Genomic DNA, 22,120 nt, shown 5'->3' with positions numbered 1-22,120 from the left:
CCAGCCAGCCCCCCGCCCAGGGCTGATGGGCACCGCCGACCCCCAGAGGGGAAAGGCCCCGGGTCCCCCCGAACCAGCCAGGCCCCCGCGCAGGGCTGACGGGCACAGCCCCCCAGAGGGGAAAGGCCCCTGGTCCCCTCAAACCAGCCAGGCCCCCGCCCAGGGCTGATGGGCACCGCCCCCCCCAGAGGGGAAAGGCCCCGGGTCCCCCTAAACCAGCCAGCCCCCGGCCCAGGGCTGACAGGCACAGCCCCCCAGAGGGGAAAGGCCCCAGGTCCCCCCGAACCAGCCAGCCCCCCACCCAGGACTGACATCACCGCCCCCCAGAGGGGAAAGGCGCCAGGCCCGTACCCTTGCCAAAGGCAGGGATCTGCAGCGGGAGGCTGATGATGCCGACAAGGTCGTCCAGGGGCACCAGGGAGCGCAGGATGGCCCGGATCCGCAGCGCCTCTCCCTTCCCGGCCTGAATCAGCTGTGGGAAGAGAGCGCAGGCGTCACCCATCTGGCACCCCGCACCCCCAGCCCTCCCCCAACCCCACCCGGGCGCTTACGTGCATCTCGGGGGCACAGCGCCCCAGCAGGTCGATCAGCGCCGCGTAGAAAGACATGATGGCATTGCCCAGGTGCACCCGGTTCTCCTCGTGCGTCTCCTCCCCCCCGAACCTGCCGGGGCACAGAAAGCGTGAGTGGGGGGGAGCATGGATCCTGCCCCACACCAGCCCCCACCAACAAGGGACAGCGCATTGCTGGGCTGGGCACATGGGGGCCTGGAGTGTTGGCGTGGGCGGAGGCCAGGGTTGGGGGGCTGGCAGAGAAGACGCGAATGCTGGAGGACACTCATGTGGGTTGGTGCATGGGGGCCCGGGAAGGGGAGGGTGGGTAAGATTGAGGGGGGCACAGGAAGACGGGAGCATGCAGGGCTGGCGGTGTGACCGTGGAAGGGATGGGGGGCGGAGCGGGACGACACGCAGTGCAGCCCCCGGGGAGTGGCGCTCTGCAAGGCAGCTTTCGCCCTGATGTGTGTAGCTGGTGGGGGACACGGGGAGGGCACACACAGACACCCTCTGCACACGCGGACTGTGAGGTACACACCACGGCATGTGCACACACACTGCCCATGTGCTCAAAGCTACACACCTGCGTGCCCACAAACGTGTACTGCGCACCAACTGTGCAAACACACACCCAGAACACACAGTGTCCACCACGGTCTATGCACCCGCGCAGCGCAGCGCAGCACAGGAGAGAGCTCTGTGCCCGCGGCACGGCCCTTGTTCGCACGCACGCACACACTCGACACTGCCCGTGCAAATTCACGCCCGCACGCACAGCTCCCGCCGACGATCCTTCTTCACGGTGGGCCCGTCCCGGGCCGGGTCCTCCGAGATCTTGATGGCCTCTTCGATGGTGGCCAGCAGCCCGCTGCCGCCCTCACCACGCAGAGCAGGCCCGAAGCATTCGGGCCGGCGGATCAGCAGCCGCACCACCACATTGGCGTTTTCCTCCACGCTCTCGCCTGCAGGGGCGGGAGGGCACCGCGCTCAGACCCAGAGCGCCCTGCCTCACTGCTGGGTGCAGGAAGGGGGAGCCCTGACCCGGGGGGGAGAGTCGGCTGGGACCTCTTGGTGCCAAGGGAGGGGGAGAGGTAACAGGGGACGGGAGGGTTGGCACCTCCCAGGGCTCTTCAATCCAAGCCAGGCTCACCTAGCAAGAGACATGTTCCCCCCCTGCACCGAGCTGGGGTGTGTGTGTGTGGGGGGGGCCTTTGCCCCATGATCTGCCCTGCCTCAAGCCAGGGGGGAGTCTTTTGTCCCACGACCCTCCCTGCCCCGAACTGGGGGGAGGTCTTTGCCCCACGACCCGCTCTGCCTCAAGCCGGGGGAGGTCTTTGCACCACGACCTACCCTGCACTGAGCTGGGGAGGGGGTTTTTGCACCAGGACCCGCCCTGCACCGAGCTGTGGGGGTCTCTTTGCACCAAGACCCGACATGCACCGAGCTGGGGCGGGGGGGTCTTTGCACCACGACCCACCCTGCAGCGAGCTGGGGGGGCATCTTTGCACCACAACCTGCCCTGCACCGAGCCGGGTGGCTCCACATACAGGGACGCCCCCCATCCCTGCCGTGCCCCATCGCTCACCGTTGACGAAGACGGCGAAGCGCAGGAAGTCCAGGTAGCGCTCCCCCCCGCAGGGGTTCCAGCCGATGTCGGGGTAGCCCTTGGCCAGCAGCATGGGGCAGCTCTGCAGGCCGCAGCTCGCCAGGTACATCACCACCTGGAGGGGGAGAGAACATGCAGACCGTGTCGGGGGGGGGGTACTTGTCCTCCCGAAGCAGCCAAGGAGCGGGGGTCACAGGGAAAGGGCCAGCGGGCTGACAGTGCTCAGTGAAACAATGCCCATTTACACCAGCTGGGATCTGGCCCCAAACTTGTCCCCGTTCCCGCCCCCGCACAAACCTCCCCCTACACATGCATCCCCCTCACCCCCACCAGCCCAGTCAGTTTCATCCTCCCTCCCTGGTCAGTTGCGCTCTGTCCCCTACCCTGCAAACCTCTCACCCCCCATCACCATAGGCCCCCCGCCCCACCCCGTCCCCCACCTTCTCCAGGTCCTGCTCCTGCAGTGCCAGAGCCAGCTCGTTGTTGTCAATGACGGAGGCAGCAGCCACATCCAGGGGAGTGGATCCCCGCATGCCTAGGGGAGAAAAGTGGCCCGCCCGGGGGAGGGCAGAGGGGTTAGCACCTGGGGGCTCAGGAAGGGGGCTAGGCGTGAGCAGGGTAGCGTGCGAGGAGCTGCCTAGTGTTTGCACGTGTGTGCGTGTGCGTGTGTGTGTGTGTGCGCGCGCGCGCGCATGTCACACTGCCCCCTGCTGGAGGGGCTGAGTCCCACTCTGGGTATGTGTGTCCCTGCTGCCCCCTGCTGGATGAGACCACACCCCACCAGCTCTGTGTCCTGAGCCCCATACTGCCAGGGGTTGTGGGGAGCTCACCCAGCCCGATGCCGCTGTTCTCCAGCAGGTAGCTGAGGTGGTCGAACATGGAGCGCTGGTTCTGGCGGCTGATGCGGCAGAAGTAGCAGAGGAAGCGGCAGCAGTTGGTGACCATCTTAGGGAAGCGAATCTCCTGGGGGGTGAGGGGGGCAACAGGGCATTGGAGATGCCAGTAAATCCCCACCCACCTATCCCTGCTCAGCCAACTCCCACCTCCCTCCTCTGCTCTGGGGCAACAGGCCCTTCCCCCACCCTCCCCCTATTTTCACCTGCTGCCAGGGCCGGAGTCTCCTCCTCTGCAGCTCTCACACCCGGGGGAGGGGAGGGGTCTCTCTCCTCCCTGCCCCCTCTGGCCCTGCAGCAGCAACCCCATCTCCAGGCCACACTGCCACCCCCCACAATGGGGGCACAAGAGCTTCCTCCCTCTGAGCCTCCTCCCCTCTGCACCGCCCCAGAGGCGGCTGCATCTCAGCACCAAGTAAGGGGGCCCTGTATAAACAGCCCTTGCGCCCCGCCCCAGAGGCTGCTGCATCTCAGCACCAAGTGAGGGGGCCGGTATCACCAGCCCCCGTGCCCCACCCCAGAGGCAGCTGTCTTTGGTTACTGACTACAACTTGGTGCATCGTGTGCGGTCAGTGTCAAATAACTCCCATTCGTTGCATTTCTTTAAGGCCGGGGGTTTTAGGCGCTCGGTCTCAGTTCTTTGCAATGCTCGGCTCAGTGGTTTCTGAGCTACGCCCCACACAGCCTAGGCATTCAAGGGGGGGTCCTGGACATTCAACCTCAACACATACTTCCCTTCCCCCCACCATCAGACACTGCTCAGAGGGAGCAGGGAGGTGTGGGGCAGGCCCTATGGCGGAGGTGGGGAGCCCAGGACTGGGAAAGCAGGGGGCTATGGATGGGGTGTGGTGGTGCTGGCAGCAAGGCAGGGGGACCCCAAGGCTGGGGGGAGGGGTGCTGGCAGTGAAGCAGGGGGACCCCAGGGCCAGGGGATGCCAGTGGTGAGAGGACCCCAGGGCCAGGGGATGCAGGGCATGAGGGCTCGGCAGAGCAGGGGGACCCCAGGCCAGGGGGGGGGATGAGGCAGGGCCAGGGATGCAGGGCATGGGGCTCCGCAGAGCAGGGGGACCCAGGCCCAGGGATGCAGGGCATGGTGGCTCCGAGCAGAACGGAGCCGGACCAGGCCCAGGGATGCAGGGCAATGGGGCCTCACAGCAAGAGGGGACCCCAGGGCCAGGGATGCAGGGCATGGGGCTCCAGCAGAGCATGGGACCCAGCCAATGCCAGGGCTGTCTGTTTATCTGAAAGGATCTGCTCTAGGAAGTTGGGTTTTGGGGCAGGTCTCTGGCCAGGTTAATCCAGGGGGTCCCACTAGACTGGGGGAAGTCGAGCTCACCTTGGACTTCGCCCCTCCCAGCACCGTTGAACCAATGGAACCTGCCATGACCGTCCCGTACATAGCCCAGACGCTCCGCATCAGGTTTGGGGTGCTGGGTAGAAGACTTGTTGTTCATGATGTTCTGTGGAGGGAGAAGGGGATTGGCAGGATAATGGACCCTTGCGGAGCGGGCAAGCACTGGCTGGGCCTTTAGCACGGGCTTGCCATGCCTGGGCTGAGTCACCGGTGAAGGGTGTGTGTGTGTGTGGGTGTCTGGCACAGTCTCGCCCTCCCGCCCCCACTGCCTTCTGAATCAGGAGCTGGGAAAGTTTGGGGCAGGCCGTGGCAAGAGATTGGGGTTGGGTGAGCCCAGTGCTGGAAAAGCAGGGGGGGGGCTTGGTGGGAAAAAAATCAGGGTGGGGCAATGGAACAGCGAGGGGACCCAAGGACCAGGGGGTGGCAGGCGCGAGGGTACCAAGGCTGGAGGGGGAGGTGGCGGCGAGAGGATCGCCCGGGCCGGGTGGGCAGGTGGTGAGGGATCAGGTGGGGCGGTACGGGGCAGGAGGGCGAGGAGACCTGTGGCACTGGCAGGTGGGGGGGGGGGGAGGCGGTGAGGAGGGGGACCCCAGGCCAGGGGGACAGGCGGCGAGGCATGGGGCTACCGGCAGATGCAATCGGGGAGACCGCCAGGCCGGGGGGGGCAGGCAGGCAGCGAGGGGGGCAGGGCGCAAGGGACCCAGGAGCCACGGGTAGGCACGAGGGGATCCCAGGCCAGGGGCAGGGCAGGCGGCGAGGGGGACCCCAGGGCCAGGGGGTAGGCAGCGAGGGGATCCCAGGCCAGGGGCAGGGCAGGCGGCGAGGGGGACCCCAGGGCCACGGGGTAGGCAGTGAGGGGACCCCAGGCCAGGGGCAGGGCAAGCGGCGAGGGGGACCCCAGGGCCAGGGGGTAGGCAGCGAGGGGACCCCAGGCCGGGGGCAGGGCAGGCGGCGAGGGGGACCCCAGGCCGGGGGGTAGGCGGCGAGGGGACCCCAGGCCGGGGGGGCAGGCGGCGAGTGGGACCCCAGGGCCAGGGGGTAGGCAGCGAGGGGACCCCAGGCTGGGGGCAGGGCAGGCGGCGAGGGGGACCCCAGGGCCAGGGGGTAGGCAGTGATGGGACCCCAGGCCGGGGGGGGAGGCGGCGAGGGGGACCCCAGGCCGGGGGGTAGGCAGCGAGGGGACCCCAGGCTGGGGGCAGGGCAGGCAGCGAGGGGGACCCCAGGCCAGGGGGTAGGCGGCGAGGGGGATACCCGATGCTCTGGATCATGAGGGTCTCCTCCTCCGGGCCCATCTGCACGATGAGCAGCGAGCGGATCTGGCCCAGGCTCTCCAGCAGGCTCATGGCGTCGCTCACGGAGACGGCGTTGATGGTGTAAGCCCGGGGCAGGGCGCGCAGCAGCTCCCCGAGGGCGTCGTACTGCCGGTGCAGCAGGCTGAACATGACGCGCACCAGCGCCGGGCTCTGGATGAAGGACTCCTGCGCCCAGTGCACCATGGTGTGGGAGATCAGCTCCTGCAGCGTGCCTGGGGGTGGAGGGTGGGGGGGTCAGCGCTAGCCACGGGGCAGCAGTGCCAGGCCGGGGGTGGGCAGGGTCAGAGCCAGGCCGCTGGGGGGGCAGGGGGCAGTGCCAGGCCATGGGGGGCAGTTCCAGTCCGCTAGGGGCAGGAGTCAGTACTAGGCCATTGGGGGGCAATGGGCAGTGCCAGGCCGCTGGGGGGCAGGGGGCAGTGCCAGGCCATGGGGATCAGCGCCAGGCCACAAGGGGGGCAGTTCCAGTCCGCTGGGGGGCAGGAGTCAACACCAGGCCATTGGGGGCCAGGGGCAGTGCCAGGCCATTGGGGGGGCAGGGGGCAGTGCCAGATAGCTGGGGCACATGGGGTAGTGCCGGGAGCAGTGGCAGCACTATGGGGCCTGCACACCAAGACTGGGGCATCATGGGACCCAGAGCTCAGGGGCCCTCTGCAATGGGGGGCCTACAACAAGAGGCTTGGAGGTCACTGGGGTCCCTTCCCCCCCAGCATGACACCCCTGCATGGGGGGCAGGGCATGCCTGGCACCACCCCACCCTCAGAAGGGTTGCCATAGGTACCAGCCCCCCAATTTTCCCGCAGCCAGCCCCCTGGTTCCCCACTCCAGGCAGCACCCCAGCTCCCCACCTAGCCAGGCCCCCAGCTCCCCTCCCCAGCCAGCCCCCCGGCCACTGCCCCCCAGCTAGCACTCAGGCTCCCTCCCCAGCCAGCCCCCCCGGCTCCTGCTCGGCTCACTGGGCGCTGGCTCCTCCTCGGGGGGCAGCTCCTCCTCTTGCTCCTTCTTCTTCTGGAAACTCAGCACCTTCTCCACCAGGGTCCTGAGCCGGTGCTGCAGGGACGTGTCCTCCTCCTCCTCCTCCTCCCCCGCTTCAGCCTCAATGCCTGGGGGGACACAGCACGAATGAGCCCTGGGAGTAGGGGGGAGACACCTGGCAGGACGAGGCGCAGGGCACTGGGGACACCCGGCGGGACGGGGCCCTGGGTGTGGGGGGACACCCAGCGGGACAGGGTGTGGGGCCCCTCACCGCAGTGGCTCAGCAGGTCAGTGTGGAAATCCAGCAGCTCGTCGCGGACGTCCTCGGGCACCGGGCACTCCTCCTCATCCGCCCCGTGCTTGAAGTGCAGCAGCATGTTGATCTGGGGGGGGCGAGACGGTGAGGGGAAGGGAACATGGGGGGAAGGGGAGGATGAGCAGGAAGGGGCCAGGACTGGACCTGCTGCTGTTCCAGCTTCTGGTATCTTTGCGCCATGGGTTGGTCCAGTCCCTGGTCCCCTCCCAACTCTTCCCCCACGTCCCTGCCCCACGGCCATCCCGGGGTTGGCCAGCAGCTGGGTGGTGTGCCAGGGCCGGGCGGTGCCAGGCAGTGTGCCAGAGCCAGATGGGGTGCCAGGCAGTGTGCCGGGGCCGCGGCGGTGCCAGGCGGTGTGCCGGGGCCAGGCACGGTGCCAGACGGTGTGTCAGAACTGGGCGGGGTGCCAGGCGGTGTGTTAATGTGTCTGGGTGCCGCGGCCGGTGCGCCGCGGCTGTTGCGGGGCGGGGTGCCACGCGCGGGTTGCCGGCTCATGCTGGTGCAGGCAGTGTGCCGGGCCGCGGGGTGTGTGGCCAGGTGGTGTGCCTGCCGGAGTCTGGGCGGGCCAGGCCAGGGCCAGGTGTGTGACAGGTGGTGTGGCCGGGGCGGGGGGGGTGCCGGTCAGTTGTGCTGAGGGCCATGGCCGGTGCCAGGTCAGTGTGGCCGGGCCGGGGTGGTGCCAGGTGTGTGCTGGGGCGGGGCGGGTGCCGGTCAGTTGTGCCAGGGCCGGGTGGTGCCAAGGTGCGTGTGCCGTGCCGTAGCGGGGGTGCCGGTCAGTGTGCGTGGCCTGTGGTGGTGCCAGGTGGTGTGCCGGGGGGGTGGGGTGGGGCCGTCAGTGCGCCGGGCCGAGCGCCGTACCTCTCTGCGGGCGAGCGGAACTCGGCGGGGTGGCCCGGCGGCTCGCGGGCTCGACATGGTGAAGCCTGCATGAGAGAGTCCCGTAGCGCTGGCGCTGGTGCTCTGGAGCCGGTCCACGTAGCGCCTCGAGAAGGGGCGATGATCAGCCTCCACCGCAACGCCCGTGCTGCAGCTCCAGGATACAGAAAGTAGCTGCAGCAGTTGCACATCTTGGGGGATGGATGGCTGTCAGCGCCGGGGGGAGGAGGAAGGCAGGGATATGGCAGGGAGGGACCGCGCATCTATGCTATGGAGAGATGGGGATCCCCCACTCCGTGTCATGGGAAGCACTGGGGCAGGGACCCCCCACTCTGCATATGGGGAGAAAGGGCAGGGACCTCCACTGCGATGCTATAGGGGACAGGGACATGGGAGCCCCCCACTTTGCACTATGGGGAGATGAGGAACAGGGACCCCCACTCTGTGCATGAGAAGAAGGGGGACAGGATCAGGATCCCCCCTGCTCTGCAGCACGAGGAGATGGGGGTAGCGTCCCCCCCACTCTGTGCTATGGGGAGATGAAGGACAGGGACCCCCCACTCTGTGCAGTGAGAAGAAGGGGGACAGGATGAGGGTCCCCTGCTCTGCAGCACGAGGAGGATGGGGGATGGGGTAGCGTCCCCTACTACTCTGTGCTATGGGGGAGATGAGGGACAGGGACCCCCACTCTGTGCAGTGAGAAGAAGGGGGACAGATTCAGGGTACCCCCCTGCTCTGCAGCACGAGGAGATGGGGGACGGGGTATCATCCCCCCACTTCTGTGCTATGGGGAGATGAGGGACAGGGAACCCCCCACCCTGTGCAGTGAGAAGAAGGGGGACAGGATGAGGTCCCCCTGCTCTGCAAGCAACGAGGAGAGTGGGGACGTGGGGTAGCGTCCCCCACTCTGTGCTATGGGGAGATGAGGGACAGGGGACCCCCCACTCTGTGCCAGTGAGAAGAAGGGGGACAGAGATGAGAATAGGTCCCCCTGCTCTGCAGCACGAGGAGATGGGGACAGGGGCTGGGACCCCCACTCCGCACTGTGAGAAGGACGGAGGGCAGGATCTCCGTGGGTCTCTCACCTGCAGCTTCACCGACTCAGGCAGCTTCATCTGCAGCAGCCCCTCCTCCAGCCCTCGGCCTCCTCCTCGCCAGCCTTCGCCCCAGCCTTCTCCCCTCTCCTCCTCCTCCAGCTGCGTCCGCCTCGCCCCGCTTCCTCTCGCGGCGGGGTCCCCGAAGACAGGCCGGCTCGATCAATGCGCAGGATGTGCCGCACGTCCTCGTCCCCGAAAGACACCCATGATAAGCAGGGTGGAAGACCAGCTTGAGGATGGGCACGAAGTGGAACTGCACGCTGCCGGCCCCACGGGTCCGGCTGTGCTGCCCGCCGTCCTGCACCGCCTCCGTCAGCATGGCCAAGCGCCTTCAGCTTCAGCGCCCTCCAGGCGGCAAGCTCAGAGCTCAGCTGGTACCCCGCTCGGGCTGCTGTGCTGACGAAGCAGGGCTGGGGAGAAGTGCAGGGGCAGGCGCGCAGGCAGGTGCTGCGCTAGCCACGCCGGGCAGCGCGGGCTTCCGGCTGCCCTCGGGGAAGAGCCGGATGCTCTTGGGTGGCATCCGTCATGGGCACGATGAACTCGCTGTTCATGGTGAGCCGGGCCCGCTTGGCCGACTCTCAGGTGCATGCTCATAAAGGCAGGTCGTAGTAGCCGCTGCGCAGCGGGCCGGGCAGGTGGGGACTCTCAATGCGTACAGCAAGTGGGACTCGTCCACGTGGCTTGCACAGGGCATGGGCCACCCGGTTGGTTGCCCAGGGCGCACACGGCGCAGCTACAGCTGCAGCGAGTGGTGCTGGAAGCGTCAGCAGGGCCAGAATGCTCCGACAGCTCCAGGATATCGATGCAAGCTGCACGGGGAAAGGGGCCTGCTGGTTAGAGCAGGGGCTTTGGGAGCCCGGACTCCTGGGTTCTATCCCAGCTCTGGAAAGGGAGTGGGGTCTAGTGGTTAAAGCAGGGGGCTGGGAGGCGGGACTCTTGGGTTCGTATCCCAGCTCTGGGAGGGGAGTGGGGTCTAGTAGCTAGAGCAGGGTCGGGGGAGCCAGGACTCCTGGGTTCTAATCCAGGGTCTGACAGTGAGACAATGAATCGTCCTTGAGAAAGAATTTCCCACCGCTCTGTGCTTCAGTTTATCGCTTTTCCTCCACCACTGAGATGCATCCACCTCTGAGCTGGGGCACCGGCAGCTGTTTGTCAGCCATGCAGCACAATTCTGGTTGGGAGCCCAGGTGCAGGGGACAGAACAGTCCTGGAGCAGGGGCTTGAGCAAGGAAAGCAGGGCCATTTAGTCCTTAGCTTTGCACTGAATAGCTCCTAAAGTGGACCCGGCCACTAGGAATGATACAAGAGGTTAATAGCCTAGTACTGCTGCCAGCTCATGGAATCGACCCCACTGCCATGGGCTTTAGTACCAGCACAGAGATACAGTGACAAGCGTTCCCCCACTGTGCTGTCTCTCTGGGGGCCTGTGCCAGGAGGGGGCACTCACCGGCTCTCTCAGGGATGTGCAAAAGGCCATCATGTACCAGGGGTCACCGCCACTCCACCATCCAGCCGTCCGGTCACTGATGCTGGGCTGTCTCCACGGTCAAGAACTCGTTGGGCACGCGGCTCCAGTGTCACCGGTGTCAGCATCTGGATGACGAGGCGCGGAGGGCATGCGGCTCAGGGTTCTTCCGCTCACTGTGAACATAGCAGCTGAGAGGGGCATGATTTCTGCCAGGGAGAGAGAAGGCTGAGAATCAGTGTCTGAGCTGAGAGAGAACCCAGAGTCCTGGCCCAGCCCCGCACTCTAGCCACTAGACCCCACTCCCCTCCAGAGCCAGGACAGAACCCCAGGAGCCTGGACCCAATTCCTTGTTACTGACCACTAGTCCCCAAACAGAACAGCAGCATGACTGCACTTAATCTCAAAGCAAATCCCTTCCAGAACTCAATGGTACAACCGTGCCCAGCTGTGCCAGGGGAGTGGGGAGCCAGCGTGTGCCATTGGTGGCAGGGGAGGGGCAGGGGCAGGTGTGAGGGAGCCCAGCTGTACCAGGGCGAAGGACCCAGCTGTGCCGGGGAGGGGGCAGGACACGTTGGAGGGATCCCAGCTGTGCAGGAGTGGGGTGGAGGACTCCAGCTGTGCGGGGTTGGGGATGGGCCCTAGCTGTGCTGGGGGATGGGGCGAGGACTCCAGCTGGCCATGGGGGGGGGCAGGAGGTGGAGATGCCAGCATGTATCAGGGGCAGGGCGAGAAGAACCCAGCTGTGGCAGGGGAGGGGGAAGGACACATTGGAGGGATCCCAGCTGTGCCAGGAGGTGGGGTGGAGGACTCCAGCTGTGCCAGGGGTTGGGGAGGGACCCTAGCTGTGCTGGGGATGGGGCGGAGGACTCCAGCTGCGCCATGGGGTGGGGGCAGGGCAGGTTGGAGGAAGCCCAGCTGTGCCAGGGGGCAGGGGAGCCTAGCTGTGCCAGGGGGTGAGGCGGAGGACTCCAGCTGTGCCAGGGGGCCGGGGCAGGGCAGGTTGGAGGGAGCCCAGCTGTGCTGGAGGGTGGGGAGGGGGCACCCCAGGGCCGCCCCTACCTTCATCTTGCCCAGCTCGAACTGGACGACATTCTGGCTCGTGGGAAGGACAAAGACGGCCGGGAAGAGTTTGGTGTTCGGTTCCACCTGGACCAACCAGAGAGAGTGAGAGACAGCCCGGAGCCAGCGGGTTGGCGGGGCCTGTCCCCTCTAAGGGGCGCCAGGGCTCAGCCCCGCTGGCTGTGGGGGACCCCGGCTGTGCCCCTGGGGGGCAGCTCACCTGGTAGAAGGTGTTGATCTCCTTGCCGTTGGCCGTGAAGGTCATAAGCCCCGTGGCCAGATCGACCAGGCAGCCGAGCACCAGGTCCACGGTGCTGACCCGGGTTTGCTGCCCACTGCTCACAAACTCCCCGCCCCACACCAGGTAGCAATTGCTGCGCTTGATGCTGTTGGGAGAGGGGTGGGCCCGGGGGTAACTGACCCATTCCCCTTGCCCCAGCCACCTACTCCACGCCCCCACGGCCCCCTTCCTGTGGCCTCCTACCCCTTCCACCTGGAGCCTTTTGTATACCCCATGACCTCTTGCCCTTCTGCCCCATGGCCTCCCATGACAGGGCCTCCCACCCCACATCCCCATGACACACCCGCTCCTTGGCCCCCACCCCACCCTCCCCAGTTCAAGGCCCCGGAGGGTGGCTGCTCCTTGCAGCGCCCGCAGAGGGTCACCCCCTGCTCCCCAATCTGCCCCCCCGAGCCCCACGGTGCTGAGCAGTGGAGGCTGGCCACGGCCGGCCCTCCTCACCTGTCGTGGATGTGGCCCTGGTCGTCGCCCATGGTGACGGTGACGGTGCGCACCTTGCTCAGGTCGAATGTCATGTCGTGCTGATGGTAGTCGGGGGTGACCCAGCCCACCCAGACGCAGGTGGGCTCCTGGCCCGCGAAGATCCGCACCGAGTGGTAGTACTGGGGGGTGGGGGAGCAGGGGAAGGGGCCGTCAGCCCGGCTGGCACCAACCCCACAGCCTGAGAGAGGAGAGTCCATGCCCACCCCCCGCAGCGCCTGCCCCAGTGCCACATCGGGGTCAGCACGGATGGGGCAGAGCCCCCCTGCTGAACCCCCCGCTCCCTGCAGCACAGCACCCCCTAGCGCTGCATCGGGGTCAGCACGGATGGGGCAGAGCGCCCCCTGCTGAGCCCCCCACTCCTTGCAGCACAGCATCCCCTCCTGAGCCCCCCATTCCCTGCAGCACAGCGCTCCCTAGCGCTGCATCGAGGTCAGAACGGAGAGGGGAAAGCGCCCCCTGCTGAGCCCCCCGCTCCATGCAGCACAGTGCCCCCTAGCGCTGCAACAGGGTCAGCACGGACGGGGCAGAGCGCCCCCTGCTGAGCCCCCTGCTCCCTGCAGCACAGCGCTCCCTAGCGCTGCATCGGGGTCAGCACGGACAGGGGAAAGCGCCCCCTGCTGAGTCCCCCACTCCCTGCAGCACAGCGCCCCCTAGCTCTGCATCGGGGTCAGCATGGACAGGGGAAAGCGCCCCCTGCTGAGTCCCCCACTCCCTGCAGCACAGCGCCCCCTAGCTCTGCATCGGGGTCGCAATAGGACAGGAGGAAGCGCCCCTGCTGAGGTCCCCCACTCCTGCAGCACTGCGCCCCTAGCTCTGCTCGGGTCAGCACGGACAGGACAGGCGACCCCCTGCTGAGCCCCCGCTCCCTGCAGCACAGCGCCCCTGCTGAGCCCCCTCTCTCTGCCCACAGCGCCCCCTGCTGAGCCCCCAGCTCCCTGCAGCCCAGCGTCCCTAGCGCTGCATCGGGGTCAGCACGACAGGGAAAGCGCCCCTGCTGGCCTCCGCTCCTGCAGCCCAGCGCCCTTAGCGCTGCAATGGGGTCAGCACGGACGGGACATAGCGCCCTGCTGAGCTCCCCAGCAAGCACGCGCCCCTAGCGTGCATGGGTCAGCACGAACAGCGGGAAGAGCGCCCCTGCTGAGCCCCCCCCTCTCCGGCAGACGGCGCCCTGTGTTGCATCGGCGTCAGACAGACAGGGAGGAGCGCCCTGCTGAGCACCCCTCCCTGCCTCACAGCTGCCCCCTTGCGAGCCCCCCGCTCCGCAGCGCGGCGCCACCGCAGCCAGGTACGCTTGGGTGGTTTCATGATATCTTCGCGGTCGTCGCGGTCGTCAGCACCACGTCTTCCTCCAGCCGCTGCACGAGAGGGCACACCGTGGGCGTGATGGTGATGAACGTGGCCTTCTTTCTTGAACAGGAAGCTGGGCGGGACAGAAGATGTGGGCGGGGTGAGTGCCCCCCCCGACACCGCTAGCCGGCCAGCCAGGAACCAGCCTGTGTCAGGGGCAGGCGGGTGCCGCGGGAGGCCAGTCACTGGGACATGGGGGGATGCTACTGCTCGTTAGAGACCTGGCTAAGGACAAGGGGAAGGCCCTGTGCCCCTTCCTCTGCCCGAAGCTGGATGCGGGGCCAGTGCCGCCGGAGGGGAAAGGCCCCTATCCTATTCACTGCCACCCCGTCTTCTAGAAACTCTCACCCCTCTCTTGTTGCTTCTCCGCTGCTGCATCCTTTCTCATTCTCCACCTGGGGGCTCTGGGGGAGGCAGGGCCCCCCTTTCTCCTTCTCGGCCTCCTCGGCCTCCTACGCCCGGACCCGACTTCTGAGCAGCACTCGACGTCGAGTGAGGTCCACATCCTTGACGTCTCATCGGGGATGGTTGAGGGCGTTGTGGGTGAGGGTGTGGCCCTGCGTGCACTTGAATTCTCGTGACTCCACGGGCATTGCTGGCGCGCAGAGACAGCTCGCTCACGCGTTCTGCGAGCCAAAGGTCCGGTGCGTCAACTTGCAGGAGGGGGTTGTCCACGGTGCGTCGATCGCAACACTGGCCGGGGGAGGCAGAGGAGTAGAGAGGGACGAAGCCGGGTCGGGGGATGTTCGTTTTTACCCGCTGGTCTCTGCGCTACCCTAAGGACGTCCTGAGCCAGGGGGATGCTAAACCCCACCTGGGACGCGGCTGACATGTCTGGGCATGGGTGCACGGGCCCCGTAGAGTGACTGGGTCTCCCCCCAAGGGGCCGGTGGGCAGAGCATGCCAAGGGAGCAGCGGGGCTGGAGCCAGGGGCGGGATGTGACCTGCCTGCGGGAAAGTGAGGGTCCGCCCACGCGAAAGAATTGCTTCAAGAGCCTGTTCAAAGCCTGGGGCCTGGCCCGACTGAGATTAGGAGAGGTGATGCGGGTGGGGGTTGGTTTGGAAACAGGGGGGCAGGAGTCCCAGAGGCAGCCACAAACCTGGCCCTGCTTGGTCTCAAGAGAGAGGGCTACGCTGTAAGCCAGGAGCCTGGTGCCAGCTGGCCACGAGGGGGGACGGACAACGGGGGCACTGGGGTTCACAGGGTCCCTGAGCAGGCATCGGCACTACAGCCCCGATGGGCGGCCCGTCAGGTCGGTTGCACAGCGAAGAGTACTATGGACGGAGGCAGCAAGCGCCCGTTGACGGCACGCTCCACCCTCTTGGCCTGGGCAGCGAGCCTCCCCACTGGGTCTGGGCTAAGCCCCTCCCCATGGGCTCCGGGCCGACCCCTGCAGATGGCCCCTCACTCGTGTGAGGGTGCATCAGGGGGTATGGGGGAGAACTGCGGCAGGCTCTTGCTGAAACACATGCTGATGTGCGTTTCATGTTTGAGAGCGAAGGGCTCGAAGTCCCTCCTGCAGCCGCAGATGGGGAGACCGCAGGTGCTGACCTCTGGCCAGGTTCAGCCCCCACTGCCAGCCAGCGCTACACACGGGTAGGGCCTGCGAGACAGGGCAGGGTCAGGCCCGCTTAGCAGCGCCCCCATTCCCTGGCAACAGCATCCTCCCCTGCCCCATGACATTATGGAGTATATGCATTTTATCACTGAAGCTGACGGCCAAAAGAGTAATTAAACTCCGGACTGACCTGACCATGCGCGGTAATGGAGAGTATGTTAAATGAAGACGCTGGGAAACGCAGCCGCACTTGAGATGGAGGGACGGTGTTTGCTCAGGGCTTGGATGTAAGCAGCAAGACTTGGTCTATTGCTACGACTCTATTCAAAGATCAGAAGGATACAGTAACTCCTCCTTTAACGTCGTCCCGCTTAACGCTGTTTCAGGGTTCCCGGCCCTGGCTCAGTTAGGGAACATGCTCGTTTAAAGTTGCGCAATGCTCCCTTATAACGTCCTTTGGCTGTAAGAGTCTGTGCAGAGCAGCAACGTTACAAGGGAGCATTGCACAAGTTCTGCTTCTCCACCTCCTCCCCCTCCCTCCCAGAAAGTCCATAGGACTTTGGGGTGTGGGGGGAGGGATGTGGCGTGCTCCAGAGAGGAGGCGGAGTGGGGGTGGGAAGAGGTGGGCCTGGACTGTGGACGGGAAGAGACGGGCCTGGAGCATTCCCAGCAAAGTCCAAGCCTGTTCTTCTCCAAGGAACCTGCCGCTGCTGCAGCGAAGGTGCTTCCTAGCGTCCTGGCCTGCAGAGGGCTGTGCCTGTGTGGGGTAAGCCAGGGGCACCTCCCAACACAGCACAGTACCGTACAGCATAACACCTTTTGTCTGCACCCAAAAATTTCCTTGGAACCTGCCCCCCGCATTTACATTAAACCGTGTGGGAAAACTGGATTAGTTTAACATTGTTTCACTTCGAGCTGCATTTCCCAGGACCAGAACTACAACACTCAGGGAGCAGTTACCGTATTAATATGCAGGAAGACACTTGAGAGAAATAGTGTTATTCTCTCTGTCTCTTTGAAGGTTGTGGCAACCTGGAGCTGAACTGTTAATGGATAAATTACCCTGTGCTAATTACCAGGATGTTGGGAGAAGGAGTTAAGCCGATTGTTTTCTCAGGCCAAAAGGCTGCTGGAAATGTATAAAAACCCTGGGACATGATCCGGTGTCATCTCAGACCTGCTTTGAGTTTCAAGAGGGGGAAACCTTAAGCCATAAGGATTGAGATCCCCAGTCACTGACTGGAGCCACCCTGAATATGGACACTGGACTATAACCTATGGACTACTCATAGGCGCCGACTCTGTGGGTGCTCCGGGGCTGGAGGACCCACGGAAAAAAACTGGTGGGTGCTCAGCACCCACTGGCAGCTCCTCGCTTCGTCCCCCCGCTCCAGCTCACCTCCACCTCCTCCCTGAGCGCGCCGCGGCATCCTGCTTCTCCCCCCTCCCTCCCAGCGCTTGCACCGCGAAACAGCTGATTTGCGGGGCAGGGAGGGAGGAGGGGGAACTTGGCGCGCTGGGTGAAGAGGCAGGGCTGGGGCGGGCATTTGGGAAAGGGATCCAATAGGGGCAGGGAGGGGGCGGAGTTAGGGCAGGGACTTTCGGGATTGGGTTGGTATGGGGGCAGGGGCGGGGACGGGCACCCACAGACACTGGAGAAAGTTGGCGCCTATGGGACTATTTCTAAAAGGACTTTTGGCAACTACAAGCTCATCTCTGCTCTGTATCTGGACCTCAGGAACTGAATTCAAGTCTGTCTAGTGATCTTTTAACCAACACTCTCGCTCTCTTCTTTTATAATACATTTTAGTTCAGTTAACAAGAATCGACTCTAGTGTGTATTTGGGGTAAGATCTAAGTTATAATTGGACCCGGGTGTGTGGCTGATCCTTTGGGGTTGGAAGAACCTTTCTTTTATATGATGAGATAGGATGATGATGACTGAAAATCTCACGTGTGTGTCTGGATGGAGCCTGTGGCTGGGCACTTTACGGGAACTGCATTATTTGGACTCCAGAGTAACCAGTGAGATACTAGAGAAGCTGTTTGGGGTTGGCTGGTAAATCTAAGCATTGGAATAACCACCAGCTTCTGGGCTTTGTCTGCCCCATTTTGTTTGCAGTTCACCCTACTTGAGTGACCTCAGCTGGCGCCCATGGGCAGCATTGTCACACTCCCCACACAGGGAGAAGGAGGGTGCAGAGAGGGGACATCAGACATGTCTGTGTCCACAGCAGGAAGAAAACCCAGCTGTCCCAGCACCCAGCACCCCCTACTCCAGCCAATAGCCCCCACTCCCCTCCCAGAGCTGGGGAGAACCCAAGCATCCTGGCTCCCAGCCCTCTGCTCTAACCACTAGACCTCACTCTCTTCCCAGAGCTGGGGAGAGAACCCAGGAGTCCTGGCACCCAGCCCCCCTGCTCTAACCACCAGCACTGACTCCCCTCCCAGAGCCAGGGAGAACCCAGGCGTCCGGGCAGCCAGCCCCCCTGCTCTAACCACCAGCACTGACTCCCCTCCCAGAGCCAGGGAGAACCCAGGTGTCCTGGCAGCCAGCCCCTCACCTTCTCCGATCTCGATGTCCTTGAAGGCCAGTTCAGAACCCGAGTCGCTGATCAGCATCTCCCCGTTGAGTGTGAACATGATGTGGTTCTCGGTCAGGTCGATCATGCAGCCGACCACGTCGCCCGGCTGCCAGGAGCGGCCGAAGGGCTCGCTGCCGATGTGCCAGCGCTGGCCCTGGGAGGGGTGGGGAGGGTCAGCGGCCAAGAAAGGCGCCGGGGTCCAGGCTGGTGACATGGGGTGCAATGGCTGGAGGGAGGCAGGAGGCAGTGGCCCAGTGCGGCCAGAGGGCACCACGCCAAAGGGCAGGACCCCAGGCTAGATGGGCCCATGGGGGGACCTGGCCTGGCCTGGCAGGGAGGGGGGTGGATACAGGGTTAGGGCAGGCTGTTGGTTTGATCCAGAGGGCAAGGGGACAACGGGCAGGGAGGTCCTGCTGGGCTGATCTGGGGGTCCCGCTGGGTGACCCGAGGGGCAGGCGGATACCAGGCTGGAGGGGGCAGTCCCTCCCTCACTCACCCGGTGGCCGTTGAAGACGTAGGCGAGCTCGTCGGCCCCCAGCTCCACGTCGGGGCGCACGTCTGGCCGGGCCCAGCCCACGCGCATCTCGCCCGTGGTCACCGCCTCGAACTCGAAGTACCACCTCCCGGCCCGCACGGTGTAGCACTGCTCCGCCCGGAACACCCGCACCCGCTCCGAGCGCGCCGTGGGCACCCCCTGAGCCGCTGCGGGGCGAGGGCAGGGTCAGGATCAGGGTCTGCCTGCCCCCCGGGCCACCATCACCCCCCGGCCTCCCCTCCACCCAGGGGAGGGCAGAAGGGGGTGTGGGGGAGGGGCCCTGGAGGAGGGCAGGAGGGGTCTGGAGGAAGAGAGAAGGGGGGCCCCAGGGGAAGCCAGGAGGGGCCCAGGGGAGAGGCTCCAGGAGGAGAGAAGGGGGGCCCAGTGGAAGGGCCCCAGGAGGGGAAGAGAAGGAGGGGCCCAGGGGAGGGCAGGAGGGTTGGGGGAGGGGCCCCAGAGGGGGAGAGAAGGGGGCCCAGGGGAGGGCAGGAGGGTTGGGGGGGGGCCCTGAGGGGGAGTGAAGGGGGGCCCAAGGAAGGGCAGAAGGGGTCCAAGAGTGGGCCAAGGCGCGAGGGGCCCTGGAGGAAGGGCCCAGTATGGAGGGCAGGAGGGGTTCCGGGGCAGACCCTGGGCAACTCACAAGGTCCTGGTCGGAGCAGGCAGGTGTTACATAAGCAAGGGCTCGTTCGTAGCCGTAGCCGATCAGCGTGCCAACGACCTCACAACAGGCTGTTGCGATTCGTCTTCTGGTCCGTTCGTTACCAGTAGGTTGTAGGGCCGAACAGGCGCGAGGGTTCGCTTGTTCTGATGTTGGCTGACACGAATGAACACACACCAGCGGACACATTGGGACGACGGAAACAAGAGGACTGCTTCTCGAGCCAGTCCAAACCGAGCAGATGCTGGGCCCAGCGGGAGATGGGCTGCTCGCGCTGCTGCCGTACCTCTGACGGATCTCAAAGCACCGAACTCATGTCGCTCCCATCGCCGCCCCACAACAGCATTGCAAGCAGAGATGGAACCCATGGCCCTGCGGCAATGAGGAACAGGAGGGCGAAACCCCAGGTATCCTGTGCTCCCAGACCCCTGCTCTAACACCAGCTCCACCACCCTCAATCTCCAGAGCCGGAGAGACCCAGGAGTCCTGCCTCCCAGCCCCCCCGTCCCTGACCTCTCCTCGAGACTAGACTGCTCCAGCCCTGCCTACACCCATCCGCTCCGACTAGAGAGAGATACCCAGGAGCTCTGGCTCCCACCTACCTGCTACATATGTACAACACAAAGCCCCTCAACACTCTCCCAGAGCTAGGGAATTACAGCTCAACCCACCAATTCCGCACTAACATAGGAAATCCTGGTCTCACTCCGAGCACCACGGCCCACTCACCCGCACAGATGCGGACAACGCCCACCCACGCTCGCCCCCTACGCATGGCAGCTGCACATCCCCCCCAGCCCAGCGCGCCCCTACCTGCACGATGCTGTAGGTTCCAGCCCTGGCTGACACGGTCCCGGCCCACACGTTGTGCCAAAGTTCTCGGCCAGCTTGTCGACCAGCGTGTTCGTGGGCCGGGTCAGCTTTGAACGTGGCCAGGTCCAGGCGGGGCCAGGCTTGTAGCCATTGGACATCATGTACTGCCGGCAAGGGCCTTTGTACTAGGACTCCAACAAGCCTCCTTCTCCTACTCTAGCCAGGATCTCCCTCTGCCCCACTGATCCTAGCCTGGTATCATGCCCACTCCATAGTTTTTGGAAACCGGAAAGCGGGGGAAATGTCTCACTGTGTGGCTCAGTTTCCCATGTACTGCCTGGGTAAGATGGCAGTGGGCAGAGACCCACCGCCTGGGCCCCATGGAGAGTCCAAAGATAACTGGCCACTTCCACTGCTAGATATTGGCCCTAGAGCACTGGACAGCCCCATGCACTACGGAAAAGCAGGAGAGGACCGAAGGATGAGCGGGAGTCAGGGTGGTTGTTAGAGTGGGGGAGCGTGAAGGCAGGGAGGGCACCTGGACTGGGACTCAGGGGGCTCGGACGACCCAGAATGGCTGTGGAGTCGCTCCAGACCCGGGAACGGGGCGGGGGGAGGGCCTTGATTGCAGGGAGTCCTGGCGTGAAGCAGGGGTGCTGGTGCCCAAGGGCCATGTCCCAGAGTCAGGAGACCACGTGGCTTGCCCAGTGACGAGAGCGTGACTGCTGGGGTCTTGCAACTGGACGGGTCCCCGCCTGAGAGCACCGATCTGTTAGCTCCAGACACCGCGTGCCCAGACCTCTCAGTCTGCCCCCACCTCGATTTATTTGGTCACCCTGGGCTCAAAGGTTTCAACAGCCCAGGCCAAGCACTGGCCTGGGGCGACGTCCGGGGCCGGTGGAGCCTCCGGGCAGGCTCCCATGGGGTCAACGCCCCCCAGGTCTCACCCCCTCGAACACCCTAGCGTTTTGGGCAGCTCGGTCTTCTTGAGGTTCTCCTCAGCCTTCTCGTCGCCATGCCCAGTGACAGCCCAGCCCAGCAAATGTCCTGTGGGGGGGACAGCAATGGGGGGGTTCACTCCCCAAACAGAGCCTCCCTGCCTCGCCGCCACCGCCAGGAGACAAGTCCCCACCTCCCTCCGCTGCCACCTGTCAAGGATGAACAATCCCCGCCCGACTACCACCCCACCCTCAATGGACAGTTCCCCTGCCCTCCACTGCCCCAAGAGATAGCCCCCATCTGCCCCTGCTCAGCAGCCACCCCTTCTCCCCCATCCCAGTCCTCCCCCCATCCCAGCTGGACCTCCCTCACCCACCCCTAGCGTGGAGAGGGGTCTTAGCTCCCCACGTCCTCAGCCCCTCCTCGGGCCCCGTGACAGCCTGCCCTCCCCCGTGTTTCCGAGTCCCCGCAGACGTTAGTCCCCATCTCCCCCTGTCCCCCCGCTCACTTCAGTGTCTCCCCCGACATCTGCAGGTTGTAGTTCCTCTCCGGCTCAGGCAGGTTGTGGAAATCCAGCAGGCAGGGGTGAAGCCGCTTGTTGTCGTCCCGGATCTGATAAGGGGACGAAGGGTCAGCGACCCACTGACACCCCGACCCGAGTCCCTCCCAACCCCCACCAGCAGTGGGTTCTGGGAAAGGGGCTGAGCTGGCGTATTCGGGGAACACGGGCTGAGCTGGGGAGTTCTGGGGGGCAGGGGCTGGGCCAGGCTGAGTTATTCTATGGGGCAGGGGTTGGGCTACACGGTTCTTGGGGAAAGAGACTTGGCTGGGTGGTTCTGGGGGGCAGGGGCTGGGCTGGGCCGGCTGCCAGGCAATCCACCTGAAAAGCAGGACCCAAGGGCTGGCAGCCGATGGGTAGCAGGTGCCCACCCCTCGGCGACACCCCCTCTCCTGCCCGGGGGCAGCTACCATCACGGGGTGGGGGAGAGGTCAGAGCAGGAGCAGAGAGGATCCCCGGTGGGAAGCAGTAGGGATGGATGGGGGGTAGGCAGGGGCCTGTAGGGGGCATGAGGGCACTCGCGGGCTCACAGGAGGGTACGGTGGGGCAGTCATGGGCCCATAGGAGAGTATAGGGGCACTATTGGCCCTGTAGGGAGCTATGGGAGGCACCCGTGGGCCCACGGGGCGTATGGGGGGGGCACTCATGGCCCTGTAGGGAGCTATGGGGGGCACTCGCAGGCCCATAAGGGTTATGGGGGGGGCACTCATGGTCCTGTAGGGAGCTATGGGAGGCACCCATGGCCCCACAGGGGGACATAGGGGGGCACTCGTGGGCCCATAGGGGGTACACTGGGACACTCATGGCCCTGTAGGGAGCTATGGGGGGCACTC

General features: G+C 65.2%; 2 protein-coding genes across 2 annotated transcripts in view; both read right to left on the bottom strand.

Moving 5' to 3' along the window:
- Positions 1-9,571: 9,571 nt before the first annotated feature.
- Positions 9,572-22,120, bottom strand: part of LOC142047551 (ryanodine receptor 1-like) — a 27,334-nt gene continuing 14,785 nt past the window's right edge. Inside the window, exons 5-9 of the mRNA XM_075071239.1 lie at positions 12,251-12,411; positions 11,729-11,894; positions 11,509-11,595; positions 10,466-10,574; positions 9,572-9,720 (exon numbers count right to left, since the gene is read on the bottom strand). Coding sequence (XP_074927340.1) covers positions 9,572-9,720; positions 10,466-10,574; positions 11,509-11,595; positions 11,729-11,894; positions 12,251-12,411 — 672 coding nt within the window. The remainder of the gene's footprint in view (positions 9,721-10,465; positions 10,575-11,508; positions 11,596-11,728; positions 11,895-12,250; positions 12,412-22,120) is intronic.
- Positions 21,233-22,120, bottom strand: part of LOC116838926 (ryanodine receptor 1-like) — a 10,303-nt gene continuing 9,415 nt past the window's right edge. The window contains exons 7-8 of the mRNA XM_075070494.1: positions 21,818-21,885; positions 21,233-21,340 (exon numbers count right to left, since the gene is read on the bottom strand). Coding sequence (XP_074926595.1) covers positions 21,233-21,340; positions 21,818-21,885 — 176 coding nt within the window. The remainder of the gene's footprint in view (positions 21,341-21,817; positions 21,886-22,120) is intronic.

Source organism: Chelonoidis abingdonii, chromosome 11, assembly GCF_003597395.2.
Source record: "Chelonoidis abingdonii isolate Lonesome George chromosome 11, CheloAbing_2.0, whole genome shotgun sequence".
Lineage (NCBI taxonomy): Eukaryota > Metazoa > Chordata > Testudines > Testudinidae > Chelonoidis > Chelonoidis abingdonii.
Note: the sequence above shows the minus strand (reverse complement) of the source record. Positions and strands in the feature narration are given on the sequence as shown.